This window comes from Ostreococcus tauri (genome assembly GCF_000214015.3).
Source record: "Ostreococcus tauri WGS project CAID00000000 data, contig chromosome 05, whole genome shotgun sequence".
NCBI lineage: Eukaryota > Viridiplantae > Chlorophyta > Mamiellophyceae > Mamiellales > Bathycoccaceae > Ostreococcus > Ostreococcus tauri.
This window is the reverse complement of record NC_014430.2, coordinates 552,077-576,817: the sequence shown is the minus strand read 5'-3', so window position 1 is coordinate 576,817 and position 24,741 is coordinate 552,077. Positions and strand designations below refer to the sequence as shown.

The following is a 24,741-nucleotide window of genomic DNA, read 5'->3' as shown; positions in this document are numbered from 1 at the left end:
GGAGTGCGGCCCCTGGTCGAGTCTCGCAAAGCGCGTGTCATTGGGAATGTCGTCGCCTCGGGAATGTCTCAGGTTTGCTAAATCCTTGGATAATTCTAGAGCTAATCTAATCTACATTTTAAAGATTGTCGACGTGGTGAATGCGAAATCGTTTGCATTACCACGTGATATTGCGACTGGGATGTCTCCTTGGTACTTGGCTGGAGACATGCACCGCACGCTTCCGTCTCCGTTGAAGAGAGCGTGAATCGGTCCAGTGGCACCAAACTTACACCACACTGGTGCGTTCGGAGTGAAGTAACCGCCTGCGATCGTGACGGTAGTTCCACCCGCACGAGAACCCGCCAAGGGTGATAAGTAAGATATCATCGCGTCCGCGATCGGTTCGAACGCGATCTGCGATCCAACCCAGTCAAGGGCATTGACGGAGAGATCGATGACGAGAGGCACTTCCACCAATGACGTCGCAAATGCGGGACTCTCGCATCGCATGATCGTGGACGATACATGGACGGCAGCGACGGTATAAATACCTCCGAAACGACAAGAGAGACCTTCAATGAGCGTTCCTGGCATGAGAGGTGAGCCGTGAGCGGCGACAGATAGAGACTGAATCAAGTTATCCCCGTGCACGTTGAGCAATGTTCCGCCGCCTAAGAAGCCCATTTCTGGGAACACCATATCGATTTCAGGAGCCGCGAGGAACTCGAATTGCGTTGCAGTCGAGCTATACAGGGCGCCAGCTGACAAACTTGATGCGAGAAGCACCGGAACGAATCCAGCGTCGCTTGGCGGTGTCACACACTTTGCTGTGTTTGCGGGAAAATCAGAAATAAAACCTGTCCCCAGTCTCGATGCAAATTTGCACGAGATAACGGCTGGAGGAGTCGAAGAGAAGGAGACTGAGAAAAGTGTCCCTCCAGTAGTTGGTCCATACTCCCCGTTAACAGTATCCACGGCATTAACGAAGTCTCCAACAACATGGACACTGACATCGTCGTCACTACCAGCGTTGGCTGCCACGTTCACATATCTGCTGTAATCCAACATATTGTTCGACACGCGCACCGGAAAGGAGGTCACTTGCATCGCCGGAGATATGCACTCCAAACTAATCGACGACAGGTACGTAGCCTTGATATGGACTTCACCGAACTTACAGTACAGGTCGCGATTCGCTTGGAACCCAGTGCCCTGTATCTCCACTTGAGCACCGCCAGATTCAACAAACACAAGAGGTTGAGAACTTGCAACCAACGTTGGTAAGTTGTAAAATGTCGTGTAATCACCGGAGTTTACCCAAGACTCCGAGTCTGCAAACGCGTTGGAAGTGTAAACACTGTCTCGTCTCGCGTTAACACCCGCTGGCACCTCAAAGCGTATCAGCGTTGACGAAACAAATGAGTGTGAGGCGTGAGGTATTGCGTGCGCCACATCTCCGACTCTCACGAACGTCATTCCATCCACAAAGTTCGAGCCAGCAACCACTGCAACAGTACCGCCTCCGGTCACAGAGATTGACGGTTGTACCGCCGTAGGCGACGAACTTTCCACGTATGCAAGCTGCGGAACGTTCACCGTAAGTTGTGTGTCTGGAATTTCGAGAATCGCGAAATTTGGTGGCTGCGTCTTTGTGAAAATGGCGCCAATATTGATCGCTTCCTGACATAACGAAAACTTCGGATCAGCAGGATTACAGCTTGGAACAGAAGATTGCAGGAAACCGATGAGAGCGTGCAAGCGCACGAAGGCGTTTGCGCGTGCTGGCACCACGTCGGGAATCAGTGGGCTTGGCTCAAATGGTTTGAAGAACGTCATCAACGTGCCATAAACCTCGCTTCTCGCTGAAAGATGATGTGATAAGAGCACCGCTTTATCGCCACTATACGTTGCGGGGCTGATTGCTTCAACCTTGTCAGCTGTTAACCATCTCAAAGACAGTGGAGAGATGGTGCCGACAGAGCCGTAAAGATCTTGGACTTGCAATCCAAAATCAGTGCCAGTGATGCCGATGGCTGTGCCACCGTCCAAGAACAAGTTGTTGGGATCGACATGCGTAATCAGTGGACGTGAAACCGATTCGAGCTCTACTCGTGCGTTTTCAGGCGTTGTGCCGTGCAAGCCAGCCGACAGGCCAACTTTTGTGAGCGGCGCCGCGTAAGGGGACTCGCACACGATCAACGAAGAGCTGATGAAGTGTGCGTCGACAACGACCCTACCGCTGAAGCTGTTTTGAGTCCAGGTAGAGAACATGCACGCGATACCACTCTCTATTGCATCAGCGAGGAAGATAGAAACCAGCGTACCGCCACCTGTGTGAATCACCTCTGGCTCAAAAGCATCGATTGTCGGCGCTGTGCTGTACTGGAAAATTCCAGTGAATGACGTGTTGGCTGCGTCAGGGCCTGACGTTATGATTGCGTGCATTCCCTGAATGAATGCGTCTTGTCCCAATGTACACAGTATCGAATAAAGCCCAGAGGTGTCCGACGAAGTCGAGACGTCACGACCGTTGAAACAGCCTCGAGCTGTGGCACCTTGCACTGGATACGGGACGTCGTAAAACGCCTCAATACTTGCAGACGAATCCGTGACGTGACCGGCTGATGGAAGCACGCGCCATATTTTTGCCGGAAGCACGTAGTCGATGGTTAAAATCGAATCGTAAGACGAACCAGCTGCTGCCGAAGGATCTGTTAGACTCGGTGTGAGCTCATATCTCCAATCGCGTTTGTTCATGGACACTTGGAGGTGCACGCCAGACTCCTTCATGTGTGCAGGTGATGTGCATCTCAACGACTTAGCATCTGTTGGATAAGCAAGCAAAGGACCGATAGCACCAGCTCTACACCACACCGCCGCTGGCGCAGAGAAATTGTCACCGATTACCACAAGATCCTGACCACCATCTATGGTTGAAAGTGCTGGCGACACTGATGACAACGACAGTTCATCAACAGCAGAGAAGGCAGTTAGAGCAGTCTTCTGCGTCGACGCATATAGCGTTTGCAAACCTGTCGTGGAGAACATTGGACTCACGATGATGCGAAGAGATGAAGAAACGAAATGCGACACGACAGTGACGGTTCCGAACATCACGTTGCCATCATCGTTCCTGAAATTGGATCCCGACATAAACAAGACTGTACCACCATCGACGGGGCCCTCAAAAGGTTCCAAGTTCGTCACGGTGAGAGGTTCGTAATACTCAAACTGTGTTTGATCTGGGTTGTACTTGACGTACGCCTCTGTAGTGTGGTATCCGACCTGCACAAACCCCGCTACGGTCGTCGCAACCCACGAGCAGACAGTACTTGTGTCTGTTGACAAACCGCGAGTAGATGTGTTGAACGGGCCACACAAATTCTCCATCTGAGAATCCATTCCTTTACCGTACAGAGTGGTGGTACTTGGAACGTGCGTCGGCCAGATCGCCGGTGATATGGAATCAAAGTGAGATGGCGCATACACGTATGTGTACGTGAGCCCAGAAGTGTAGTCACGACCATTTGTTGATATCTGGACGGGCACCTCTCCCAAGGCATGGCCCGGAGCCGCACACTTGATTTCTCTCTCGTGTACGTACAAAACGCTGGTGGGCCCGATGGTGCCGAATTTGCACCCAAGTGGAGAGCCATCAGAGAATCCCGCGCCTGTGATCGACACTTTTGGTGATGTTCCGGCATCCGGCCCGAGAGTTGGACTAATTTTTGTCAGACTGATTCCGACGACGTAGTCGAGACCAACCGAAGAGAACGGACCAATGCCGATTCCGTTCGAGTCTGTCCGACTCCCTAGACCTGCCTTCAAGAACGATCTTCCAAGAGCGTGGTCGGGAACTTCAATGACCATCAATGCGGACGAAACAATGATAAATGCGGTAGTCTCGTCATCCACGCTCACTCGCAGCTGCTCGCTTCCGAGATCATATCCAGATACCCACACCTGACTGCCACCGGCGTCGGTAAAAAATTTCGGATTCGCTCCTAAGATCAACGGCGTAGGCTGCACCATAAGCTGATCGAAGGAAAGCCCACCGATCTCAGGAATGGTAGAGACTGGCGTGAAACCTCCTGCAGCACGCGGAGAGATGTACACGCTCGCCAGAGTGCTCGAAACTGTAGCCGTCCCAAGTCCGAGATCCACAGTTGACAACACTGAAATGCGGGCGTATGATGCAGCGCTGCGCCAGAGGTAGAAGTATCCTCCGTCCTTGCTCGAAACACCATGATCCAAAACAAGAGGGGCATCGACTGGGGCGATGAAGGTGATGGAAGCATTCGCACAACTTCTCGATGGAGACAGTACTCCGTAAACGCTCACACATACAGGAACTGTTTCATCAGCAACGCCGGCAGGTGACATGCAGCGAACCATCAGAGAAGTGGTAGACTGCGGCGTAACAGGCCCGATGGTACCAAACGAGCACACGGCAGATGCATCTATAATCGGTATGCTCGTTCCTGAGATGCTGATCAACGTGCCGCCGATGTCTCCGCTTGTTGATGGCGAAATGCTGGTCGCAACGGGTGCAGCTTGCCTGGACAGCGCAATGACACCATTGCCTCCTTCGATCGTGAAACTTGTCGACAACTTCGCCGTCGCAATCGATTCGCATCGAATCAAAGCGGATGATACAATCTCAGGTTCGACTGCATCTGTGGAATCGTACAAGCAGTGGAATTGTTCACCGTCACCAATCATATGTCGCGTAGACACCGTGAATATCTCACCAGGAAGGTCTGAAGCTCCAGGTGGAGATACACTCATAAGCGAAGGCGTTTCCTTGATCATATACGCAATACTCGTGGTAAGACCGCGAGAAATCACGCTCACTGAAGCGTAACCTACGCTCACAGGGTCGATCGTGCATGAGAAAGAAGATGCCCACGAGGTGTTCAATGGAAGAGCAACTCCGTCGCAGGACGCACTCGCCAGCCATTCGCCGTAAATTGTCACTTGCGTTGGCAACTCGGCGGCACTCAAGCTAGGCGGTAGCGCATCTGTGATAGCAGACTCCGACACGTAAAAGACAACGATGGAAGTTGCTGATGCAAAGCGGTCAGCGTGCACGCGGAACTCTGTTGAAGTGTCGACCATGTGACTAGGACTCACGCACGTTGCGGCGGTGCTCAATGACCACTGCGCCGAGACTTGAATCGAGCCAAAAGAGCACAACAGACTGAGGTCATTTGGCATATTTGAACCAGTCACGTCGATCACACTTCCGCCAGAGTCAGCAATACCCACCAAGCTCAAGTTGCTCAAAGTGATCGCATCACGAGACGTGAACGTGAGCGCATGACTCACCAACTTGCCATTCATCGACACGCGAGCGTTGTGTACGGCTGCAGTCGATGCGGGAAGCTCAGACACAACCAACGCCGAGCTCAAGAAGTGGCTCGAAGAAATGGTACTTTCGAGAGACAAGTGTGCAGAATCGCGCAGATGCTCGCCCACAATGTGAATCAGAGTCCCCCCAGAGGTCGGTCCGTTGAAAGGGTAAATCGAGCGCATGATCGGCGAGCGCACGTACTCAATTACTTGCTGATCGAACATGTCGTCAATAATCGCACCGATACCAACGGCGGTGAACCCTTCGGAGCTAGCAGGACTGACGCACGGCAATTCACCAAAACGAGCAAACGTGCTGGCCACCACAGAGCCACCTATCACACAGTTATAGCTCTCACCTGCTTCACCATCAAGCCCGAAGATGAGGATGTCACTATTTCCACCCAGCGGACTTGCGGGAGGAAGAACAGCAACCAGTTCGACACCTGATGTGTACACAAACGATTGTGCCGTGTTGGCGTAAACATTCCCAAGAATGTGCACTTGGACATCGACGGTAGCGTCAAAATATGTTGGCGACGTGCATTCAACGACCTCATCACGGATGACTCTCGACTGTATGTACGATATAGTACCCACGCGACAGTACACGCTACCAACTCCTTCGAAGCCCTCACCAGTGACAGTGATGACAGTGCCACCAGTGAGTACGCCTCTTGTTGGACTGATGCTCGTCATGTTCAGAATGTCTACTGCGCTCAGGGACATCTCTGTTCGACTCCATACACCTTCAGCGCTCGCGCTACCAAACCCAACTTGTGCGTCCTTGTTTCCAAGAGTACCAACCAGATGTGACGTACACTTGACCAGCGCGGACGACACGAATGTCGCATCAACTGCAGTGTCGTCAAACGCACAAAGTACGTTCGCCTCATTGACAAAGTCTGAGCCCAGCATGTAGACAACAGTTGGAATGAAGTTCTGGATCACGACAGGAATAGAGCCTGATACCACGGGAGACACGTAGTATGCAAACTCAGCCGGTTCGCTCACAAACGTATCTGTGGCAAAAGTATACGAGAACACCTCAACAAAGCCGGGACTGGTGCTCCCCGTGACAGTGCAAGGATCCAGCAAGATGCCATCCACTCTACATCCCGTGCTCTCAGCATACAACTGAGACCAAACGAGCGTCAAGGAGGTGGAACCCACGTTTCGAACAACAGAAGGCATCACAGCAGCAAGCATGTTTGATGAGTTGTAAACATAAGAAGTCTCCGAGATGAATGAATGTGATGCCAGGTCTCTTCTGCCCACGCCCATGGAAACAACAGCCTTTGCGTGCGCCGGAGAAACGCAATCTATCTGAGTAGTGGAATAATGAGTCGCCAAAACGCTTACTGATCCGAACAAACAGGCCAGATCGCTGCTATGTTCAAAATTAGATCCCGTCAGTTGGACTGATGTTCCGCCCTCGAGGCCTCCATACACTGGAGCAGTCGAGCTCAACTCCATGACAGGGACGAAATGAATATTAGTCGAATGCACGCTCGAGTCACCAGAAGTGAACAAATACGCCCCACCTTCGGAACCCGGTGAAATCTCGCACTGAATGTATGATGACGAGATGAATCGCACGATTGCCGTGGTATCCGTACCGACTCTACATGACGAAGCTGTAGACAGGCTGGTTCCTGTCACAGATATCACGGATCCGCCCGGCGCCAAAACGTACGTCGGTACGACAGCGATTTCAGAGCCCGTGTACACCACTGTCGTTTCATCTCCCGGCACTTCCACTGATTCAGACTCGATGTCTGGATACGTGAAAGTGACAGAGGTGTTCGGTTTGAATGAATCTATGTTAGGCCCAATCCATAAATCAACCGTTGAGTTCGTGTGATGCAAAGCCGGAGATTTGCACGTCACAGTCCTATTGACAGTGAGCGTATCCATGACGGCGCTTACCGTGATCGTGCCGAAGTGGCATGAATAACCAAACATATTCGTGGGTTCAACGAGTTCTTCATTCCCGAACCCTTGAAGGACAATCGCCACTCCACCCTGCGCAGCGTGACTCATATTCCAAGTCGCGGCGATTTCGATCGTAGTTGGTTCTTGCCAAACCTCGAACGCTCGACTTCCACTGAGTGAGCCGGAGTCACTCCATGAGCGCACGGATACGTCTGTCATCCCGAGACTTGAAAACGCGGGCGTCTCGCACTTCATAAACGCGCTTGAAACCACTTCTGAGGGCGCTAAATCGCTCACAGCGGCGACGGTGCCGGTACCTCCGGCACCAAACGCGCACTTACTTGATCCCGGCGCAAAGTTTAAGCCGCTCAGGCGGAGCACGCCTCCTCCGCCTTTATCCCAACCGTATGGGAAAACCTGCTCGAGCTTCACCGGCTCGTGCAGATTAAATGTGATCCTATCGCTAGTAAAATCTAATCCGTTCATCGACACCTCGACGTAAGAAAAACCTTTCCGTAGCCGAAGACTCGGCGCCACCGTGCACCTGACCTCCTCGGAGCTCACGTGTGCGAGTGGTACCACGAAGTCTCCGACTCTACACGCCGACAAATTCGTCGAAAAGAACGCCGAACCGCGAACAGTCACGGTAAGATTATTCTGATTCAACTGCGAAGACGGCCACACCCCCCAATCCGCCGGTTCGAGCATCTCAACCCCCGCGTTCGTCGTCCCGAGCGCGCACGCCGCGCACGCGAAGAGAAGCCACTTCCACGCCGCGCTCAACCGCCCCCGCCTTCTTCGCCCGCGCTCGACGCCCAAACCTCCGCTCGACGACGTCCGAGCGTCATCATCCACCCCGATACACTCGCGTCTCACCGGGTCCATCGCCGCACCGCCCGTCTATGTTCTCTCACGCGTCACGTTCGTTCCATCAATCAAACAATCCTCGGGTCTTCGAGCGTCACGTCGACGCGTCCGTGCGTCTCCATCGCCCTCGCCGTCGCGTTCGTCCGCACGCTCGGCGGGTGATGCGGAGGAGACGTAACCGAGAGACGAATTCGACACCGCTCGCGCGCGTCGTCGGCGTGTGACGCGCGCGCCGTCGCGAGACGATCGCCCTCGACGCGACGCGCGTGGTTTTCAAACGGCCCGCGGCTCGGTCGTGGGCATTGCAAACCCTAGGTTTGTACATCAAGTCAGGGTATTTTCGTTTTTGCGACGGCACGTCGGGGACCGAGCCGAGCGACGCGACGACGGCGCGCGCCGCTCGCGCGAGGCGGAGACGATGCGCGATGACGACGGTGACGATCGCCACGACGGTCGGGACGCGAGGGACGCGGAAGACGGCCGGAGAGACGACGCGCGAAGAGACGAGGGAAGACATCATCGAGACGGTGACGATCGCGCGCGTCGAGAGCGCCCGGATGTGAACGATCTGGTGAGCGTGAAGATCGATAACTTGTCGTACGACGCGCGAGAAGAGGATCTACGAGAGGCGTTCTCGCGGTACGGGGAGATCGGCGACGTGTACGTTCCACTGGACCGAGAGACGCGGCGACCGCGGGGGTTCTGCTTCGTGCGGTACGCGAGCAAGGCGGACGCGGAGGCGGCGGTGAGCGGGATGCATGAGATAGATTTTATGGGGAGGCAAATTCGGTGCAGTATAGCGGAGCGCGGGCGACCAGAGAGACCGGCGTACGGAGACAGACGGTACGAAGCGAGACGGCCGTACGACCGAGGCGACGATTACAGGCGTCGCGACGATTACAGGCGTCGGGACGACCACCGTCGCGATGACTACCGTCGGGATGACTACCGACGGGACGATTACCGTCGGGACGACTACCGCAGGGATGACTACCGCCGAGACGATTACCGGAGGGACGATTACAGACGCTCTTACAGCGGTCACGACGATAGACGCGGTTATGATTCGCGCCGTGGCTATGATAGACACGATGATAGACGTATGGGCCGCGACGATAGGCGTGGAGATTACGATGATAGACGATAGAGCCCTCTCACGAATGGCTTCCTGCGTCGGCGCAAAATAAGTGCTTCTCAATTTAGGAATGAATGTCATAACTAAAATACATCTACGGTTCTACTATCAACACGGCTAACAATTGTGCGTTTATTTTTTCTTTCCAAACTTTGCCTGTAAAGCGGCGAGATTATCGGACGATGAGGACGACGATTTGGCTGCCTGCTCTGGGTTCGTCGCGCTCGGAAGATTGAAGCTTTGCTTACCCTTCTTCTTCTTTGACACCGTCTTTTTGCTCGTCGTCGTCCCGACGATATCGACAGTATGTGTCGGCGCCAACACGCGCTGGGGACCGGCCTGGACCGTGAGCAAGCCATCTTCATCATCGATGACTTTTCCTCGGAATCCTGACTTCTTCACGACGACAATATCACCGACCGTCGCGCGCATGTCATCATCTGAGAGCTCAAAGTCGCTGAAGGCGCTCTTAGGGGTGGTCACGGGCTTCGGCTTATTGACTCGAGCGGACGTGGCAATTAGGGCGTCCACTCTTCTCGCCGCCTGAGATGCTCCGGGAACCTTTTTTATCCTCATCTTTGGCGCAGCTGCGCTTGCCACGTATTGCTGTGATACGTCGTCCAGATTTGCCTTTACTTGCATAAGTCCGACCTGAACGATGATAGTCGACCCATCGATAGATACAACCTTTCCGCTCATACCAGTCGAGATAATTTTGATCTCTTCGCCGGGAGACGGGACCCAATTCGCCAACAAGGCTTCCTGTTCCGCTTTCGCTTGTTCCGCGGTTTCTCTCGCCAATCGCGCGATGCGCTCTCGATCTGTCTCACCGGACGCTGCGGCCGCTATTTGAGACGGCGCTGCAGCGTTCTGCTGCTTTTCCTTTCTCTGAGCTTCTGCTATCCTTGCCTTTGATTCGCGCATCAACGCCATCACGGTGCTCGCCTGAGCATACGCCGCCGACTCGCGCGCCGAATGAATGTAGTTCACCGCCTCATCAACCTTCGGCAACGTCGCGTCGATTTCATCCAATAAACGAATGGCCGTCGCGATATCAGCATCTGCGTCACGACGCGCAGTTTCAAGCTTAGATATCGTGTCATCCAAGCTCACGAGTCCTTCACCGAGAACTTCCCGAGCCTCTTCGATGACGTCTACACTCAGATTGAATCTCGTCGCAATTTGAAGCGCGCTCGAGCGCCCAGGAACGCCCCACAATAACTTATACGTCGGTCGCAGGTCCGCCTCATCGAACTCTACTGCGGCATTTTCGAACTCCTCATGTTCGTACTTGAGCGCCTTGAGCTGTCCGTGATGCGTCGTTGCAAATGTCAGGCATGCGCCGAGCTGACCAGGAACGATGCCGGCGAGTGCCTTGAGGAGTGCATAACCTATTGCCGCACCCTCGGCCGGTGACGTCCCCGTGCCGACTTCGTCCATGAGTACGAGTGATTCGGGCGTGCATTGCTCAAGAATCGCTTGCGCGCGGGTCAGTCGACCGCTGAATGTACTGAGACTCGTCAATAGACTCTGATCATCGCCGATGTCGACGAGGACTTTATCAAAGAATGGAACGACAGCGCGCTCGGCAGGGATGAAAATACCCGACTTCGCCATGATCGCCACGAGTCCAACGGCTTTCATCGCTGCGGTCTTACCCCCGGTGTTCGGGCCGGTAATGACTACGACTTTCGTTCGCTTTGAAGCAAAAATATCAACCGGAACGGGCCCTCTGAGTTTTGGCGTGCCGTCAGTATCCTCTTCGTCCTCTGCAAAGTCATCGTCGTAATCAAAGTCATCGTCCCTCGCCGCGGCGGCCATGATATCGCCTTTGCTGGCGATTTTGTAACCGCTAGGCTGCGTAGCTCGACCATTCGACGACGTGGCTTCAGCGGCGGCTTGTCGTCTCGCCGCCGCTGCTTCGAACGCCTGTGAAGCCAGCACTGGCTGCCTCAATCCGACAAGCTCCAGTAGTAGTGACGATCGCTCGGAAGTCATTTCGACAGCCACCCTAGCCTCATCTACATCTTCGTTTTCGTCCACCATCTCATCCATGTCATCGGTGAAGGCTGAGAACTCAGGTCGAACGCCGTTGAGCGCCTGACTGTACCGACACTTTGCCGCGATGACATCCAACTTCACAACCGTGTCCATGCACTCTAACAACTCATCGACGACGACCGTGATTTGATTGGAGAGCTCGCGCTTGATGGCGTCTATGGCGCTCTTTTCTGCGTCTACAGCTTGAGCCAACTCTCTGTTCAACGTCACGATGCCCGGTGGCTCGATGAGCACCATGGCGCCTCCCATCAGAGTGCCAACGACGAGCGCTTCCGGCGGTGGCGGCGCCGCAACGGCGAGCACCATACGACCTTGGTGCACCGTCGGCGTTCCCTTGCCCTGCACTGCCTTCTTCAGCTTCCCTTCTGCCGCACCTTTTTGCGAACGAGCGCGCCGGAGCTCTGGGCTGGCATTGTCCCGAAACTCCCCCGTCTCGTCCACCGCCCCTCGAATCGTCTCCGCGAGCTCACCGTGGGTCAACATGTCTCTCACGATCCTACGTAGTGGCTGCAGCGCCGGTGGAAGCTCACCGCTCACCGTGACACCCTCTATGGATGACTTCAAGCGTTTCGCGCTCTCCAAAAATGCCGCCGTCGCCGCGAGCTCGTCCCCTCCCAGAGGCGACCCTTGTCGCGTCTTATAGAACGCCCGCCTCACCTCCGCCGTGAGCATGCCACCAAAGTCCAAGGACACCCCGAAGCCGCTCTCCATCGCCATCGCCGCCGCCGTCTCGTCCAGCGCACGCTCCGCCGCGCGCGCCGTCTCCTCCGGCTCGAGCGTCTCGCACGCCGCCTTCCCGAGCGCCGTGGACGCGCGCTTGGCTAAAAACCCTCTCGCATCGTCCCATCCACTCTGCGTCGTCGATCGCGCGAGCAACTCTGCGCGCACGCGTCGCGCGTCGACGCTCGACGGCCCGAACGCGGGTGCGCGCGACGTTTCCTCCCGAGCGTCTTCGTCTTCTTCGCCCGCTCGCGTCGTCGCTCGACGCCCTCGACGGGTCCTTCCAGGGCGGCATCGCGAACGACGCGCCACCGCCGCGGACGTCGACGCGTTCGACGCCGAGCGCGTCATGCGAGGCGTCGTGTGCGGGGCGAGTGCACGCGACGCGCCCACACCGAGTGACGTCAATCATTGCGCGACGGGCGTTCGGATCGCCATGGACGATCCCTCGCGACCTCGGAGCGCGCCCGCGAGCGCGGGAACGCACGCGAAACCGTCCACGACGTCGCAGTCGGTGGGTAAGATCACGCTCCGGCCGGGGTACTCGCAGATGGATTGGTTGCGTCGGAGCAAGCGCGAGCGCGTGGACGGAGGCGTCGGTGACGTCGATACGCGGCGCACGATCTCGCTCGAGGAGCTGAGGAGACACAACACGCGGAACGATTGTTGGATCGGCCTTCGGGGGCGGGTGTACAACCTGACGGCGTACGTGGAGTATCACCCGGGCGGGGCGGCGATTTTGGAGCGGTCGTTCGGCACGGACGCCACGGCGCTCTTCGACAAGTATCACAAGTGGGTGAACGGGGAGTACATCATGCGAGCAACGCAGGTAGGGGTCATGCCGGGATTCATCGATGACGATGAGAGCGATTGAGCGTCATTCCCGTCACTCCCATTCGTTTCGTTTGTGCTTTTGACTTTTGCGTCGCCGCAGCTGCGCGGTTTCTTTTCGCTGTACGGCCCGGCATTCTGTAAAACACAACGACGCGCGTCAGTCACAGGAGAAAGTACACACGCGCCACGCCGAACACCACGCCAACCCGTCGCCCCCCATCGCCCCCATCGATCCGCTTCCCCGCGACATGTTCGTCGACATCGAATACCAGCGACCGCGCATGCGCTGCGCGACACACGATTCACACCTGTGCGGTTCTTCAACGTTTCGGATTGTGTCGAGCGAGTCTGTGTCGACGCGTAATGGCAGTCTCGAGATCTCCGTCGCTCGGCGCGCGCGCGCGCCTCTAAAAATGGAAGACGAAGAGTCGCATTCGAGGCGATCATTGTTCGTACTTTACATTTAATACGACTATGCATTGGTCACGGGGTGGACTAAGAGACCACACCTCGCCGTGTGTCCGATGTGTGTAAACTGCCTCTTCGTTCGCGCGAACGAGGAGGCAGTTTAGTTTACACATGGCGCGCGCGCGCGCCGAGGGGTGGATTCGGGCGCCACGCGTCCGAACGGAGTCCCCCCCATGCGTTGAGTCGCGACTCGCGCCCATCGTTCATGGCCTCTTCGTTCGCGCGAACGAAGAGTCGGAAAAATCCCCACCCCTCGTTTTGAAGGCGAAGAGTCGCGAACGTGCCTCACTCTTCGACGCGCGTGCGACGCGGCGTGAGTCCGAAGCGCTGTCGGTGTGAGCGCGTGCGAGCGCACCAATGCTTGCCACTTAAACACGAGTGGCAGATAGCATAGGCGCTCGTCGCGCCGTCGACGCGCCGGCAAGACGGTCGTACATCCACGCCTTCGCGCGATCGCGCCTCGAGGCGATCGACACGACGTGCCTCGTGTTCGCGCGAACGTCGATGTGCGGCAAACGTTAGACACAGAAAACAAACAAGGTGCGTTGAATATATTTTCAAGCATTCAATCGCGTTCGGCGCAAGAACGTTCGCCCGCTGGTACACGGTCTTCGAGGCGCGCGCGTGCGTGCGGGGGGGAGGGGGTGATGCGCGTTTTTAGTCATTTGACTGACCGCGAAGACGACATATGGACGACACTACAGAAGTCACGCGCACGTAAAATGTTTCGCCAATGAAACGTTTTCTTTTACGAGCTCGTGGTCGACAAACGCGTACTCTTTCGATCTCCTTAACGTACCGTTAAGTGCAGATCTGCCAGCTCCTTGGGTCACCACGCCCGCTGGCTGCCGAATTCTAAAGCGCATTTCATAGGACCTCCTCATCGTCCTCGGACACAGGGGAGGAATTGATTTAGTGTATTGTAATTTGGTAGTGTACATGACAAAAAATTACTAGCCTAAACCGAGGCGCTCGCTTCGTTCGCCTCTTCGCCGTACGCTTCGCTCACCATCTATCGACTTCGATCCTGGGCTTATCCTTCGGCACGTATCGTTCATCGTGCAGAGCCTTATCGTAGGTCTCAATCTCCGATAAATTGGACACATCGATTCGAGGACCGGCAAGGTAGAAGTACGCGTCATACGGCGTCGCCGCTTCATCAACCGTCACGCACTCCAACTCTTCCCTCGAGTACAAACCGCTCGAGATCTCCTCCAAGGCGTCCAACATCTCCAGCGTCTGGTCGTTCACTTCATACAGCTCGCCGTGGACGATGCGTCCGTCGAGTTCTACCATCGTCAGGTACGGGTACCCGGCCTCGGCGAGAAACATTTTGAAGTCCGCTCGACAAGTCTTCACGTCGGCAACGTACTTCGACGCACCGTTCCGTAATATTTTGTGATTCCACAGGTCGCGCTTCAAGGTGCCGTAGACGAACACTCTGTGCACACCTGGGGCGAACGTGGCTGGTGACATAGCGAGTGGCGATGTGAGGTGCAAAAAGTGCTAACCTCTACGATGCTATTTAATGATTGGGATGGCTACTTTCGCTTGAGAAGCTCGATGGCGCTCTTGTACGCGGGCGTCGTGGGCGGTTGAACAGGTCCGAGTCTCGTCTTGGTGTCATCCAGGGCGTAACTCTGGTCGGCGTCGTATCCGGACAAGTCGCCGCACGCCAAAAATGGCACCAAGACGTTGTTCGGCCACGACATCGTCCCCACGGTTCCATCCTCCCCTCCTGCGGTATGAGACGTAGCTCGAGCTTCTAAAATACGCGTGAGATGATGCGGTTCGAACCCCTCGGGCGGGGCGTATCCTCGACACACGATGAAAGCCTCTGCGAACGAGAAAAAGTGCGTCAACGTCAGTTTCGATACGCTCCAATGAACAGGGCGATTCAATCCTACCTATGCTCGAATTCCGGCTGCTCTTCGGCTTGGCGCACGTCACATCGGGAAAAAAAATCTTCAACTGAGAATAGAGCAAACTGACGTCTTTTCCTCGGAATATTTTCGCGATGAACGTCCCGCCTGGCTTGAGTATGTGCGTCGCCACGGTGAGTCCCGCTAATATCAACTGCGCCTGCATAAACTCATCCAGGTCGTGCAAACCGGTGACGTCCGGTGCACCGTCACCGACGATCAAATCTGCCTGCTTCCCATCGAAGTGCGACAGCACCTCTAGCACTTTATCCAACGACGTAATGTCTCCCTGTATAGTCGTCACGCCCTCGATGGGCGCCATTGGTTGTAAATCGATCGCCACAATCTTCGGAAGCTCGCTCTCGCTCACTCCAGCGCGCACAGCTGGTAAGTAAAGCTTTCTCGACAAGACCTGTGACCACGAACCAGGCGCCGCGCACAGATCAACCGCGTGTTTCACCCCTCGAAAGATATCAAAACTCTCATCGATCTGTAACAGCTTAAACGCCGACCGCGCGCGCCACCCTTCTTCCTTTGCTTTTCTGTAGTATATGTCTCGCTTATCTTTACTCGATTTCCCCATCGCGAGCGATCGCTCGAGGCGCCGCGAGGCGACGTCTGCGTTGACTCTTCCGTCCATCGTTTCGGCGAGTACCGGTGGCGCCGCTTAAAACTGTTTGCCCATACATATGTCTGCGCCGCCGCCGAAACCGCCGCCGAAGCGTCGCTCGAGGCGTCACTCGAGCGCGCTCGACGCGTGGTCCGAGGCAAACGACGAGACACATCGACGATTGAGGTATCACTCTTCCACTGGACGTCTTTCGAAAGCGTAGTTGTCGTGCATCGCGACGTGAGCGGTGTTAGAAGGCGCGCGAGTGGTCGATTGTCAATCGATCGAAAACAGAGCCTCTCGCACGATGCGGAAGAAGGTGGACGGACGAATCCGAACACTGGTGGAAAACGGGGTGAAGAACAATGAGCGCACGATGTTCGTCATCGTGGGCGACCGCGGACGGGATCAGATCGTTAACTTGCATTACATGCTGAGCAAGGCGGTGGTGAAGTCGAGACCGAACGTGCTGTGGTGCTATAAGAAGGATCTGTACCTGTCGTCGCACAAGAAGAAGCGAGCGAAGCAGGTGAAAAAGATGCAGAATAGTGGATTGATGGATAAGGAGAACGAGGATCCGTTCTCGCTGTTCGTGGCGTCGACGAGCATCAGGTACTGTTATTACGCTGATACGCAGAAAATTTTGGGGAACACGTACGGGATGGCGGTGCTGCAAGATTTCGAGGCGTTGACACCGAATCTCTTGGCGCGAACGATCGAAACTGTCGAAGGTGGTGGTTTGATTGTGTTGTTACTATCCAACATGGAGAGCTTGACGCAGCTGTATAACATGACCATGGACGTGCACTCGCGTTTTCGCACAGAGGGCCACCAAGACGTCGTCGCTAGATTTAATGAGCGTTTTACTCTAAGTCTGGGAGCGTGTCCGACGTGTATCATGATGGATGATGAGTTAAACATTCTACCGACGAGCTCACACATTAGAGGCATCGAGCCAGTCGAGGAGAAGCGGGCGGATGAGTCTCCTGAGCTCACCGACCTCAAGGAGAGCATGGAGGAAGTCGAGCCAGCTGGCCCGTTGGTCAAGTGCTGCAAGACGATGGATCAGGCGAAGGCGGTCGTGACTTTCCTCGACGCTGCGAGTGAAAAGACTCTCAGATCTACCGTGGCGCTCACCGCCGCTCGCGGTCGCGGGAAGTCTGCTGCGATGGGTATCGCGGTCGCCGGGGCTGTCGAGATGGGTTACGCAAACATCTTTGTCACATCACCAAGTCCAGAAAACTTGAAGACGTTCTTCGATTTCATCTTGAAGGGATTTGACGCGCTTGGGTATAAAGAGCACTTAGACTACGACCTCGTCGAGTCGACAAATCCGGCGTTTGGGAAGTGTATTGTTCGAATCAATGTGACGCGTCGTCACCGGCAAACGATTCAGTACATTCTTCCTCAGCACTACGAGCGGGCAACTCAGGCGGAACTACTCGTGATTGATGAAGCGGCGGCGATTCCGTTACCGACGGTGAAAGCTCTACTCGGTCCTTATCTGGTCTTCCTTTGCTCAACCATCAACGGTTACGAAGGGACGGGCCGAGCGCTCAGCATAAAACTGATTGCCAATTTGAGGAGAGAGGCGGCGACGACGCAACAGGCGAATAAGGATGGTAAACTCGCTACTGGCGGATCTAGATTACTCAGAGAAGTCGCTCTCACAGAACCCGTACGTTACTGCGCTGGGGATAGAGTGGAAAAGTGGTTGAACGATCTGCTTTGTCTAGATGCGGCGGATGCGTTGAAGCCACTCATCACTGCCCTGCCTCCTCCCAACGCGTGTGAGCTTTACGAAGTGTCTCGTGACACTCTCTTCAGTGCTCACGCCGCGAGTGAGCAGTTTCTGAAGAAAATGATGGCTCTGTACGTCTCCAGTCACTATCGCAACACTCCCAACGACTTGCAGCTGATGTCAGATGCCCCTGCGCATCGTCTATTTGTCCTCTTAGCTCCTGTGGACGAAACACAGAACGTCTTGCCGGAGATTCTTTGCGTCGTGCAAGTTGCTTTGGAGGGTGCTATTTCGCAACAAAGCGCTCGTGCAACGCTCGCCGCTGGACTGTCTCCACAAGGCGATCTCATTCCGTGGACGATGGCGTCGCAGTTCCAGGACGAAGGTTTTCCATCCTTCACCGGAGCGCGCATCGTTCGCATAGCCGTGCACCCGGATTTGCCTCGTCAAGGCTATGGTTCTCGCGCTTTGCAGATGATTCACGACTATTACGAGGGAAAGCTTGCAGATCTGCGAGAGGAAGCAGACATCGACGCTAAGACGAACACCGAACACTGGCAAAACACTGGGAAGCTATTGGAAGAAACGCTCAAGCCTCGCGACAACTTGCCGCCGCTTTTGGTGAATCTCTCTGAACGTAGACCAGAACCCATCAACTGGATCGGTACTGCGTTTGGGCTCACCTCTCAGCTGTACAGCTACTGGAGTAAAGCTGGTTATAAACCGGTATACGTCAGGCAAACGGCGAGTGAGACGACAGGCGAACATACGTGCATCATGTTGCGCGCGTGCTTCCCCGTCGGCGCAGAGGAGAGTCCCGATGGCAACTGGGTGGATTCGTTCTACAGCGACTTCAGAGTGAGGTTTACTTCGCTGTTAGGCTCAGCCTTTAGAGATATGCCTCCTGCTCTCTGCTTATGCTTGATGGATCCAAAACTCAATTATGACGAAAAGTCGGGTGCTAGCCGTGAATCTGTGCTTAAGGCGGACAATGAAATTTTGAGTCCGCACGATTTGAGGCGCATTCAGAAATACGCAGCCGCCTTAGTAGATCATCACTTAATCGGTGATTTGGTGCCACCGATCGCACGCGCGTATTTTGCACACCGTATTCCCGTGACGATTTCGTACACGCAAGCCGTCATTTTGCTCATCCTCGGTCTTCAGCTGAAGACTATCGATGATGCCATCAAAACGTTGGATTTGCCCGGGCAGCAACTCATGGCTTTGTTCAACAAGGCAATTCGTCGTATTCACGGATCGATCCTGATGGCTCGAGAGGCTGAGATCGAGGCCGCTTTGCCGTCTGTCAGTATGCCCGAATTGAGACCGCACGCCGTCGGTTTGGATGAAGATCTTGAGGAAGGGTACGTTTTCTGGAATGTTCGATCGCTCGTGTCTCTCGACTCTGAAGAGGATGGAGGTGATAGACAACAACAAAGTTCCAGAATTTTTCGCTCTCTGGCGCCACCGTTTAGGCGGGGTTATAAGTCAGAGAGTCCTATGTTGGTAACTAAGCTCAACAGGCCTGATCCATCACTCTTCAGAGCTTTCATTGTTTGTTTTTCGCTCCGTGACTCCTCGCTAGTACGATGACTGACGTTTTCACGTTCCATTTTGCAGAGCCGCTATGGTGAACGCGGAGATTGCCGCCAAGCAAAAAGCGCTTCTGGAGGTACGCACTCGCTCGGACAAAAAGCCACTCGTACGCTGCATCCTCTTCGGCGATGACGAATCGAATATCAACCAGGTAGCGGAACATCCCTATGTCGAGAAACATATCGCTGCGTTCTTACTGAGCCGAAGAGGAGAGTGGTTATTTTTTCAATCGACGTGCGCGCGCGAACCAACACTGACCACCGCTCGCGTTCATTTGTAGGACGGTGATTTCGATCGTTACGCAATCACGGGCACCGACACGGAGTGGGCGTCGGCCCTCCAAGGCGCTTCGAATCGCTCAAATAAACTCCTCAGCGTCAAGCGCAAAGCCGGAGCCGAGGACAAGCACTCGTACGAGCCCAAAGAGAAGAAGCCAAAGGAGCCGTCTAGCGAGAAGAAGGATAAGAAGAACAAAAAGCATAAGAAATCATCCGCGCCGAAGCGTCTGAAGGGGACGTGAGCACGCGCGATGCATAGCATTACCTAGTAGAATGGAATTTGATTTTTGTACACCGCCTTCTTACTTCATTCCGGCACATGCTTCGCGCCGTCGCCCTCGTCGCGTGCGTCGCCAGCACGAGCGTCCGCGCGCACGTAACCACCACGAGACAACCGCTCGCGCGTTACGCTTCGTCCGAGCGTGGATGCACGGCGTCGAGGTCGTTCACGAAGAAAAGTGGTCACCACGTCTGTCGAGCTCGATTGAATTCAGTCTCTTCATCGTCCACCGACGCGTCCGAGCGCGCGTTCGAGGTCCATCCGGTCGCTGGTGATGGACGGTGCTTGTTCCGTTCGTTGAGCGTGGCGCGATCGCTTAGCATTAGCGGCGAGCGGATGGACGAGGCGGATGAGTTGAGAGAGGCGGATGAACTGCGAACGAGCGCGGTGAATGAATTGCTCGAGCGAAGAGACGAGACGGAGTGGTTCATCGAGGGAGATTTCGACGAGTACTGCGCCAAGATGCGCGCTTCCTACGCCTGGGGCGGGGAACCGGAGATTTTGATGCTCACCCACGTTCTTGCGAGCCCAATCGGGGTGTGGATGGACTCGACTGCTGGTTTGAAGAGAATCGCTCGATACGGTGAAGATGAGTACGCGAGTGAGCCGCAATTCGACCTGGACGTTTTGTTCCACGGCGGTGGACACTACGAGGCACTCAGGGTGATCGAAGGAGAGTGAACGATGTCTATTGTACGCTATTGTGAATCACATCTTCTCATCGCATGGCTCACAGAACCTCTTCTGGATGTCGCTGAGTCGAGACCGATCTCGTGCGCAACAACTCTTCGAGCACGAGCCAACAGTTTCGATTCCCATCATGAAGACGGGATTCTTTTCGCATTCACCGCTGTTCGCCCATTGATCACACATGTCCTCTTTATCTTCGCACATCGGCGTTTCGAACGTCGTCGTGTCGAACTCCTTCTCGTGAATCCATTTTGTTGCAGTGTACTTGATTCCACGAAGCGTCGGACATGAAGCGTGACTCGCTGCGTCATCACTCGTGCCGTTTATATGGTGAGAAAAGAATAGGATAGCGTCGCCCTTTCGCGGAATCACGCTGAAACCTCGACCTTCATTCCATCCGCAATCGCTGAGCTTCGCTCTACTACCGAGGAATTCTGACCTCGTCGCCGGAAGCGGCGTCGCATCTGGGAAATGCGTCTCTCCACCAAACTCAGGCTCACGCAGGAACATCAGAACCGTCGCGATACGCTTCTCACCGTTCCCCTTGCTCACGATTCCATCGTGATGCGCGACGTATTCCTGACCCTTCTCGTACCGCAACAGCTGTAACTGCTCTTGATGTCTCCACGGAATCCCGCTGTACTCGGCGACTCGATCCTCCACCGCGCTCAACGTTGGCGTCAGACGTCTCGTGATGAACGTCCCGAACGACGTCCGCGCGCTGTGCACGTCGCCCTCTTTTCCCTTACTTCCTACCACGGTCGATCGCTCCAACTTCTTCTCCCCCAGCGCGATCAGGTGCTCGCACTCGTCCTCCGTCAAGAAGTTTTGGTACAGAAACGCGCGCGGCGACCAGCTCAGCGTCGTCCACGTCCCTCTCGCCTTCGCCCCAATCTCGCTCGCCCCTTTCACCGCGCTCTCGCTGGATGAAGACAGCAACGCATCCTCGATCGAGCTATTCGTCGCGCCATCGCCGGTGGCGCTCGGCGCGGGCGGTCGAGCGACCTCACCCAACCAACCGATGAGTCTCGGTTCTTCCGTCTCTGTCGACTCCTCCGCTCGCGCGCACGATGCGGCTGCGAACGCGACGACGAAGACGCGCACCCACGCATTGCGCAGACGTGCCCCCGAGCGTGGCATCGCGCGCGCGTCGTCGTGTGAAGTGCCAGTAAGTGAAGAACTGATGATTCTTCAAAAATGTACTTTCGTAAGCAGCCGACGCCGCACCGCGGCGCACGTCGAAGCGCGCGCGCGCATCGTCGAACGCGCCGAATGGGGTGTCAAGCGTCCACGCACACCGACGATTGCGTCGTGCGAGACGATGAAGATCGCTCGAGGGCGCGAACTGGGAGCGATGCGTCGACGAGCGCGATTTCAAAGAAGACGTTCAACGACGCGTACGAGTTGCAACGAGAGGTCTCCGCCGGTGGTTTCAGTGTCGTCTACGCCGCGATCGATAAGGTTTCGTCGAAACAGAGGGCGGTGAAGGTAATTAAGATCAGAGAGGACGGGGAGAGCGAGGAGGAACAACGGGAAGAGAGCGACGCGGAGCGCGCGGAGACGACGAGCGACGACGAGAGCGATGGGAGCGCGCTGAGCGAAGAGAACGAGGACAATGATGAGGAAGACGAGTGTTCGGTGAGCTCGCGGGATGTGATGCGACAGCCAAAGCGGAGCATGCGGTTGAAAGAGGCTCAGTTAGAATACGAGCTCGCGCGCTCGGCGTCGCATGAGAGCGTCGTACAGACGTATGATTTCTACCACGATCCCCCGAACGCGTTCGTCGTGATGGAGTTGCTCGAGGGCGAGGAGTTGCTCGAGACCTTGCTCGCTCGGGGGGAGTACGAGGAGGACGAGGCGAGGGTTCTCATGGGGCAAATCTTGCGCGCGCTTCGACAGTGTCATGCCAATCATATTATTCACAGGGATGTGAAACTGGAAAACATGTCATTCGCGAAGAAGGATGAGATCCAGTCGCTTCGCCTGACAGATTTTGGGCTCGCAAAGCGCGTGAGAAACGCCCGGAACAAATGTCGCGATAACTGCGGGACATCATCATACGTCGCTCCAGAGATTTTACTCAGTCAGCCGTACAACGCCTCAGTTGACATTTGGTCAGCGGGAGTGATGATGTACCTCTTACTGAGCGGAGAACTACCATTTTACGTCGACGACGAGAACGATGAGCAGTTATTATTCAGGAAGATTAGCCTGCGAAGCATCGCGCCCATGTCCGTGGATGTATCCGACGACGCTTTGGATCTCATTGATCGCTTACTCATCCTGGATCCGGCAAAGCGCCTGACGGCTGAGGAGGCGTTACTACATCCGTGGTTCAAAGGAACAGACGCCGTGCATCGTGACGATTTGGGACGGTTTCGTTTGACGAGATTTATCGCGAAACAACCGAAAGGAACTTTTGGACAGCGCGTGTATGCGAAAGGGGAGGTAATCTGTCGACAAGGTGAGCGAGCTCGCGAGCTCTTCGTCATCCAGTCCGGAGCCTGTGAGGAGTTCGTCGAGGCGTTCGGTCGCGAAATGAGCGTGAAAAAATATTACGCGGAAGAATATGTCGGTGATCGCGGCTTGTATCTTCCCGCGGGCGTCATCGAGATGTCTGACTCCGAAAACGACGACGACGCCGAGGGCTCTTCGTGTGAATCGAACTTTGCCGTCGTTGTGCGGCGAGTGGTAATCCTACTCCGAGTGAAGAACATTTGGCTCGGCGGGCGACGCCGTGTGAACGTCAGGGCATTGACAAAGACTGTTGTGACCGTTGTCACCACGTCGCAGCTCCGTAGAATCGTCGATTCACAGTATGGGGTGTACGACGAGTTGCTCGTTGGCATTCGCGACCGAAAAGATTGAATAGAAGCGTGTTATCAAAAGCTCATCCGTGTAGTGTAGAAATCTAAGAACCCCTATCATCGGCCGGGATGATGCCACGTCCTGGGATCTGCTCGAAGATGCACGATTTCTTGGAGAACACGCGCGTCCCGTGGAAATTCGGGTTTTGCTCCGCCTTGGCCATCTCGGCGAATACTCTTTCCTCGCGCGGACACACGTCGTGGTAGCCACCTATTTTATTACCTCCACCATGGCCATGATGACCTGCACCAAGACCACGCCCCTTGGCTAATCGTGCACCTGTATGAGGAACGAGAACGTGCGGATTCGACTGAGCCATCAAAAACTCGTTATACGCCTTTTGAAAGAGTTGAATCCCGTCGTACGTGCCCGCAAACGAGTTTGTCACGATGTCACCAACTCTTACGTTTCTCCCACCACCTCCCATCGGGACGGAGAACGCGGGGCTTCCATGGTAGCAGAACGGCGATATTCCGCCATCATTCGTCGCCTCGACGTGTCTCAGCGCTTGCGTGACGTTTGTCAATCCGTAGTAGTGATCGTGTGGACCGACTCTGTCGCCGTCCAACCAAAAGTAGGTGTTCGCTTGAAGTGCAGATTCTGGTCCCTTGGACTGTCGGAGCCAACGCGTGGTATCGGCGACGACGCTCACTTTATTCAACCAAATGTTGAAGTACCACTTGCATCCCTTGGTCTTGATCGGGAACGAGTCGACAGTCATCACTCGGCACGTCGCGCGTTGTCCGTCGCGAGGGCCGAACGTGAATTCCGGACGTTGATCCACGCGCGCTCTCACACCGGCGTTGTATTGCTTCAGCACCGCCGCGCACGCATTCTCAGAGTCTCTCACGAACACAACCTTGGCTCCGAACGAACCGAGCATGCACGCCGTGCTCGCCATGTTTTGCGCGTACGCCTTCGGGCTGTGATGATACGGCGGTCCGGCGAACCAAAACCCATCGACGAAGGTCACGTCCGGCGGTCCCTCTCCCAGCGCGCTCGTGGCGTTGCATCCGAGCCCCTCGCCCTCGCCGCACCCTAAAGTCGCCGACAACCGCGCGTACGCCCGCCCGACGCCCCGCTCGGTGCACTCCTCCACGAATTCCCTCGTCGTCCGCCCTCGATTAAGCCCGAGCCCGAGCGCCTTGGACGTCTCTCCCACGCCACCGCTCGCGACGACGCCACCGACGACGACGAGCGCCACCGTCGCGATCGCCGTCACCGTCGGCATCGCTCGAGTCCTCGCGAACACCCATCCGCGTCCGCGTCCGCGTCCGCCCGCGTCATCGCGTTCGAGCAACGACGCGCCCTCGCCCACGGTCGCGCCCTCGCTCGCCATCGCCGCGCGCTTTCGCTCGCCCGCGCGCCCGCTCTCCCTCGCGTCCGTCGCGCGCGCGTC

The 24,741-nt window shown here is 55.6% G+C and overlaps 11 protein-coding genes across 11 annotated transcripts; 5 read left to right on the top strand and 6 right to left on the bottom strand.

Moving 5' to 3' along the window:
- Positions 1–111: 111 nt before the first annotated feature.
- OT_ostta05g03490 (Immunoglobulin-like fold) lies at positions 112–8,154 on the bottom strand (the record flags this gene model as incomplete). Its single annotated transcript, XM_022984317.1, has 1 exon — positions 112–8,154. The coding sequence occupies one exon, from the start codon at positions 8,152–8,154 to the stop codon at positions 112–114; it is 8,043 nt and encodes a 2,680-aa protein (XP_022839060.1).
- Positions 8,155–8,554: 400 nt separating this feature from the next.
- Positions 8,555–9,283, top strand: OT_ostta05g03480 (Nucleotide-binding, alpha-beta plait; the record flags this gene model as incomplete). Its single annotated transcript, XM_022984316.1, has 1 exon — positions 8,555–9,283. One exon carries the CDS (start codon positions 8,555–8,557, stop codon positions 9,281–9,283), a length of 729 nt encoding a protein of 242 aa, XP_022839059.1.
- A 120-nt stretch (positions 9,284–9,403) lies between these two features.
- OT_ostta05g03470 (P-loop containing nucleoside triphosphate hydrolase) lies at positions 9,404–12,403 on the bottom strand (the record flags this gene model as incomplete). Its single annotated transcript, XM_022984314.1, has 1 exon — positions 9,404–12,403. The coding sequence occupies one exon, from the start codon at positions 12,401–12,403 to the stop codon at positions 9,404–9,406; it is 3,000 nt and encodes a 999-aa protein (XP_022839058.1).
- Positions 12,404–12,488: 85 nt separating this feature from the next.
- Positions 12,489–12,926, top strand: OT_ostta05g03460 (Cytochrome b5-like heme/steroid binding domain; the record flags this gene model as incomplete). Its single annotated transcript, XM_003079405.1, has 1 exon — positions 12,489–12,926. The coding sequence occupies one exon, from the start codon at positions 12,489–12,491 to the stop codon at positions 12,924–12,926; it is 438 nt and encodes a 145-aa protein (XP_003079453.1).
- Positions 12,927–14,359: 1,433 nt separating this feature from the next.
- On the bottom strand, positions 14,360–14,830 carry OT_ostta05g03430 (AIG2-like; the record flags this gene model as incomplete). Its single annotated transcript, XM_003079404.1, has 1 exon — positions 14,360–14,830. The coding sequence occupies one exon, from the start codon at positions 14,828–14,830 to the stop codon at positions 14,360–14,362; it is 471 nt and encodes a 156-aa protein (XP_003079452.1).
- Positions 14,831–14,895: 65 nt separating this feature from the next.
- Positions 14,896–15,916, bottom strand: OT_ostta05g03420 (Ribosomal RNA large subunit methyltransferase E; the record flags this gene model as incomplete). Its single annotated transcript, XM_022984313.1, has 2 exons — positions 14,896–15,191; positions 15,268–15,916. 2 exons carry the CDS (start codon positions 15,914–15,916, stop codon positions 14,896–14,898), a joined length of 945 nt encoding a protein of 314 aa, XP_022839057.1.
- A 277-nt stretch (positions 15,917–16,193) lies between these two features.
- On the top strand, positions 16,194–19,746 carry OT_ostta05g03410 (Domain of unknown function DUF1726; the record flags this gene model as incomplete). Its single annotated transcript, XM_022984312.1, has 3 exons — positions 16,194–18,994; positions 19,251–19,302; positions 19,507–19,746. 3 exons carry the CDS (start codon positions 16,194–16,196, stop codon positions 19,744–19,746), a joined length of 3,093 nt encoding a protein of 1,030 aa, XP_022839056.1.
- A 77-nt stretch (positions 19,747–19,823) lies between these two features.
- On the top strand, positions 19,824–20,465 carry OT_ostta05g03405 (Ovarian tumour, otubain; the record flags this gene model as incomplete). The annotated part of the gene is made up of 1 exon (XM_003079400.1): positions 19,824–20,465. The coding sequence occupies one exon, from the start codon at positions 19,824–19,826 to the stop codon at positions 20,463–20,465; it is 642 nt and encodes a 213-aa protein (XP_003079448.1).
- Positions 20,466–20,492: 27 nt separating this feature from the next.
- Positions 20,493–21,614, bottom strand: OT_ostta05g03400 (Oxoglutarate/iron-dependent dioxygenase; the record flags this gene model as incomplete). Its single annotated transcript, XM_022984311.1, has 1 exon — positions 20,493–21,614. One exon carries the CDS (start codon positions 21,612–21,614, stop codon positions 20,493–20,495), a length of 1,122 nt encoding a protein of 373 aa, XP_022839055.1.
- Positions 21,615–21,746: 132 nt separating this feature from the next.
- OT_ostta05g03390 (RmlC-like jelly roll fold) lies at positions 21,747–23,342 on the top strand (the record flags this gene model as incomplete). Its single annotated transcript, XM_003079398.1, has 1 exon — positions 21,747–23,342. One exon carries the CDS (start codon positions 21,747–21,749, stop codon positions 23,340–23,342), a length of 1,596 nt encoding a protein of 531 aa, XP_003079446.1.
- A 43-nt stretch (positions 23,343–23,385) lies between these two features.
- OT_ostta05g03380 (unnamed product) lies at positions 23,386–24,681 on the bottom strand (the record flags this gene model as incomplete). The annotated part of the gene is made up of 1 exon (XM_022984310.1): positions 23,386–24,681. The coding sequence occupies one exon, from the start codon at positions 24,679–24,681 to the stop codon at positions 23,386–23,388; it is 1,296 nt and encodes a 431-aa protein (XP_022839054.1).
- Between the last annotated feature and the right edge of the window lie 60 nt (positions 24,682–24,741).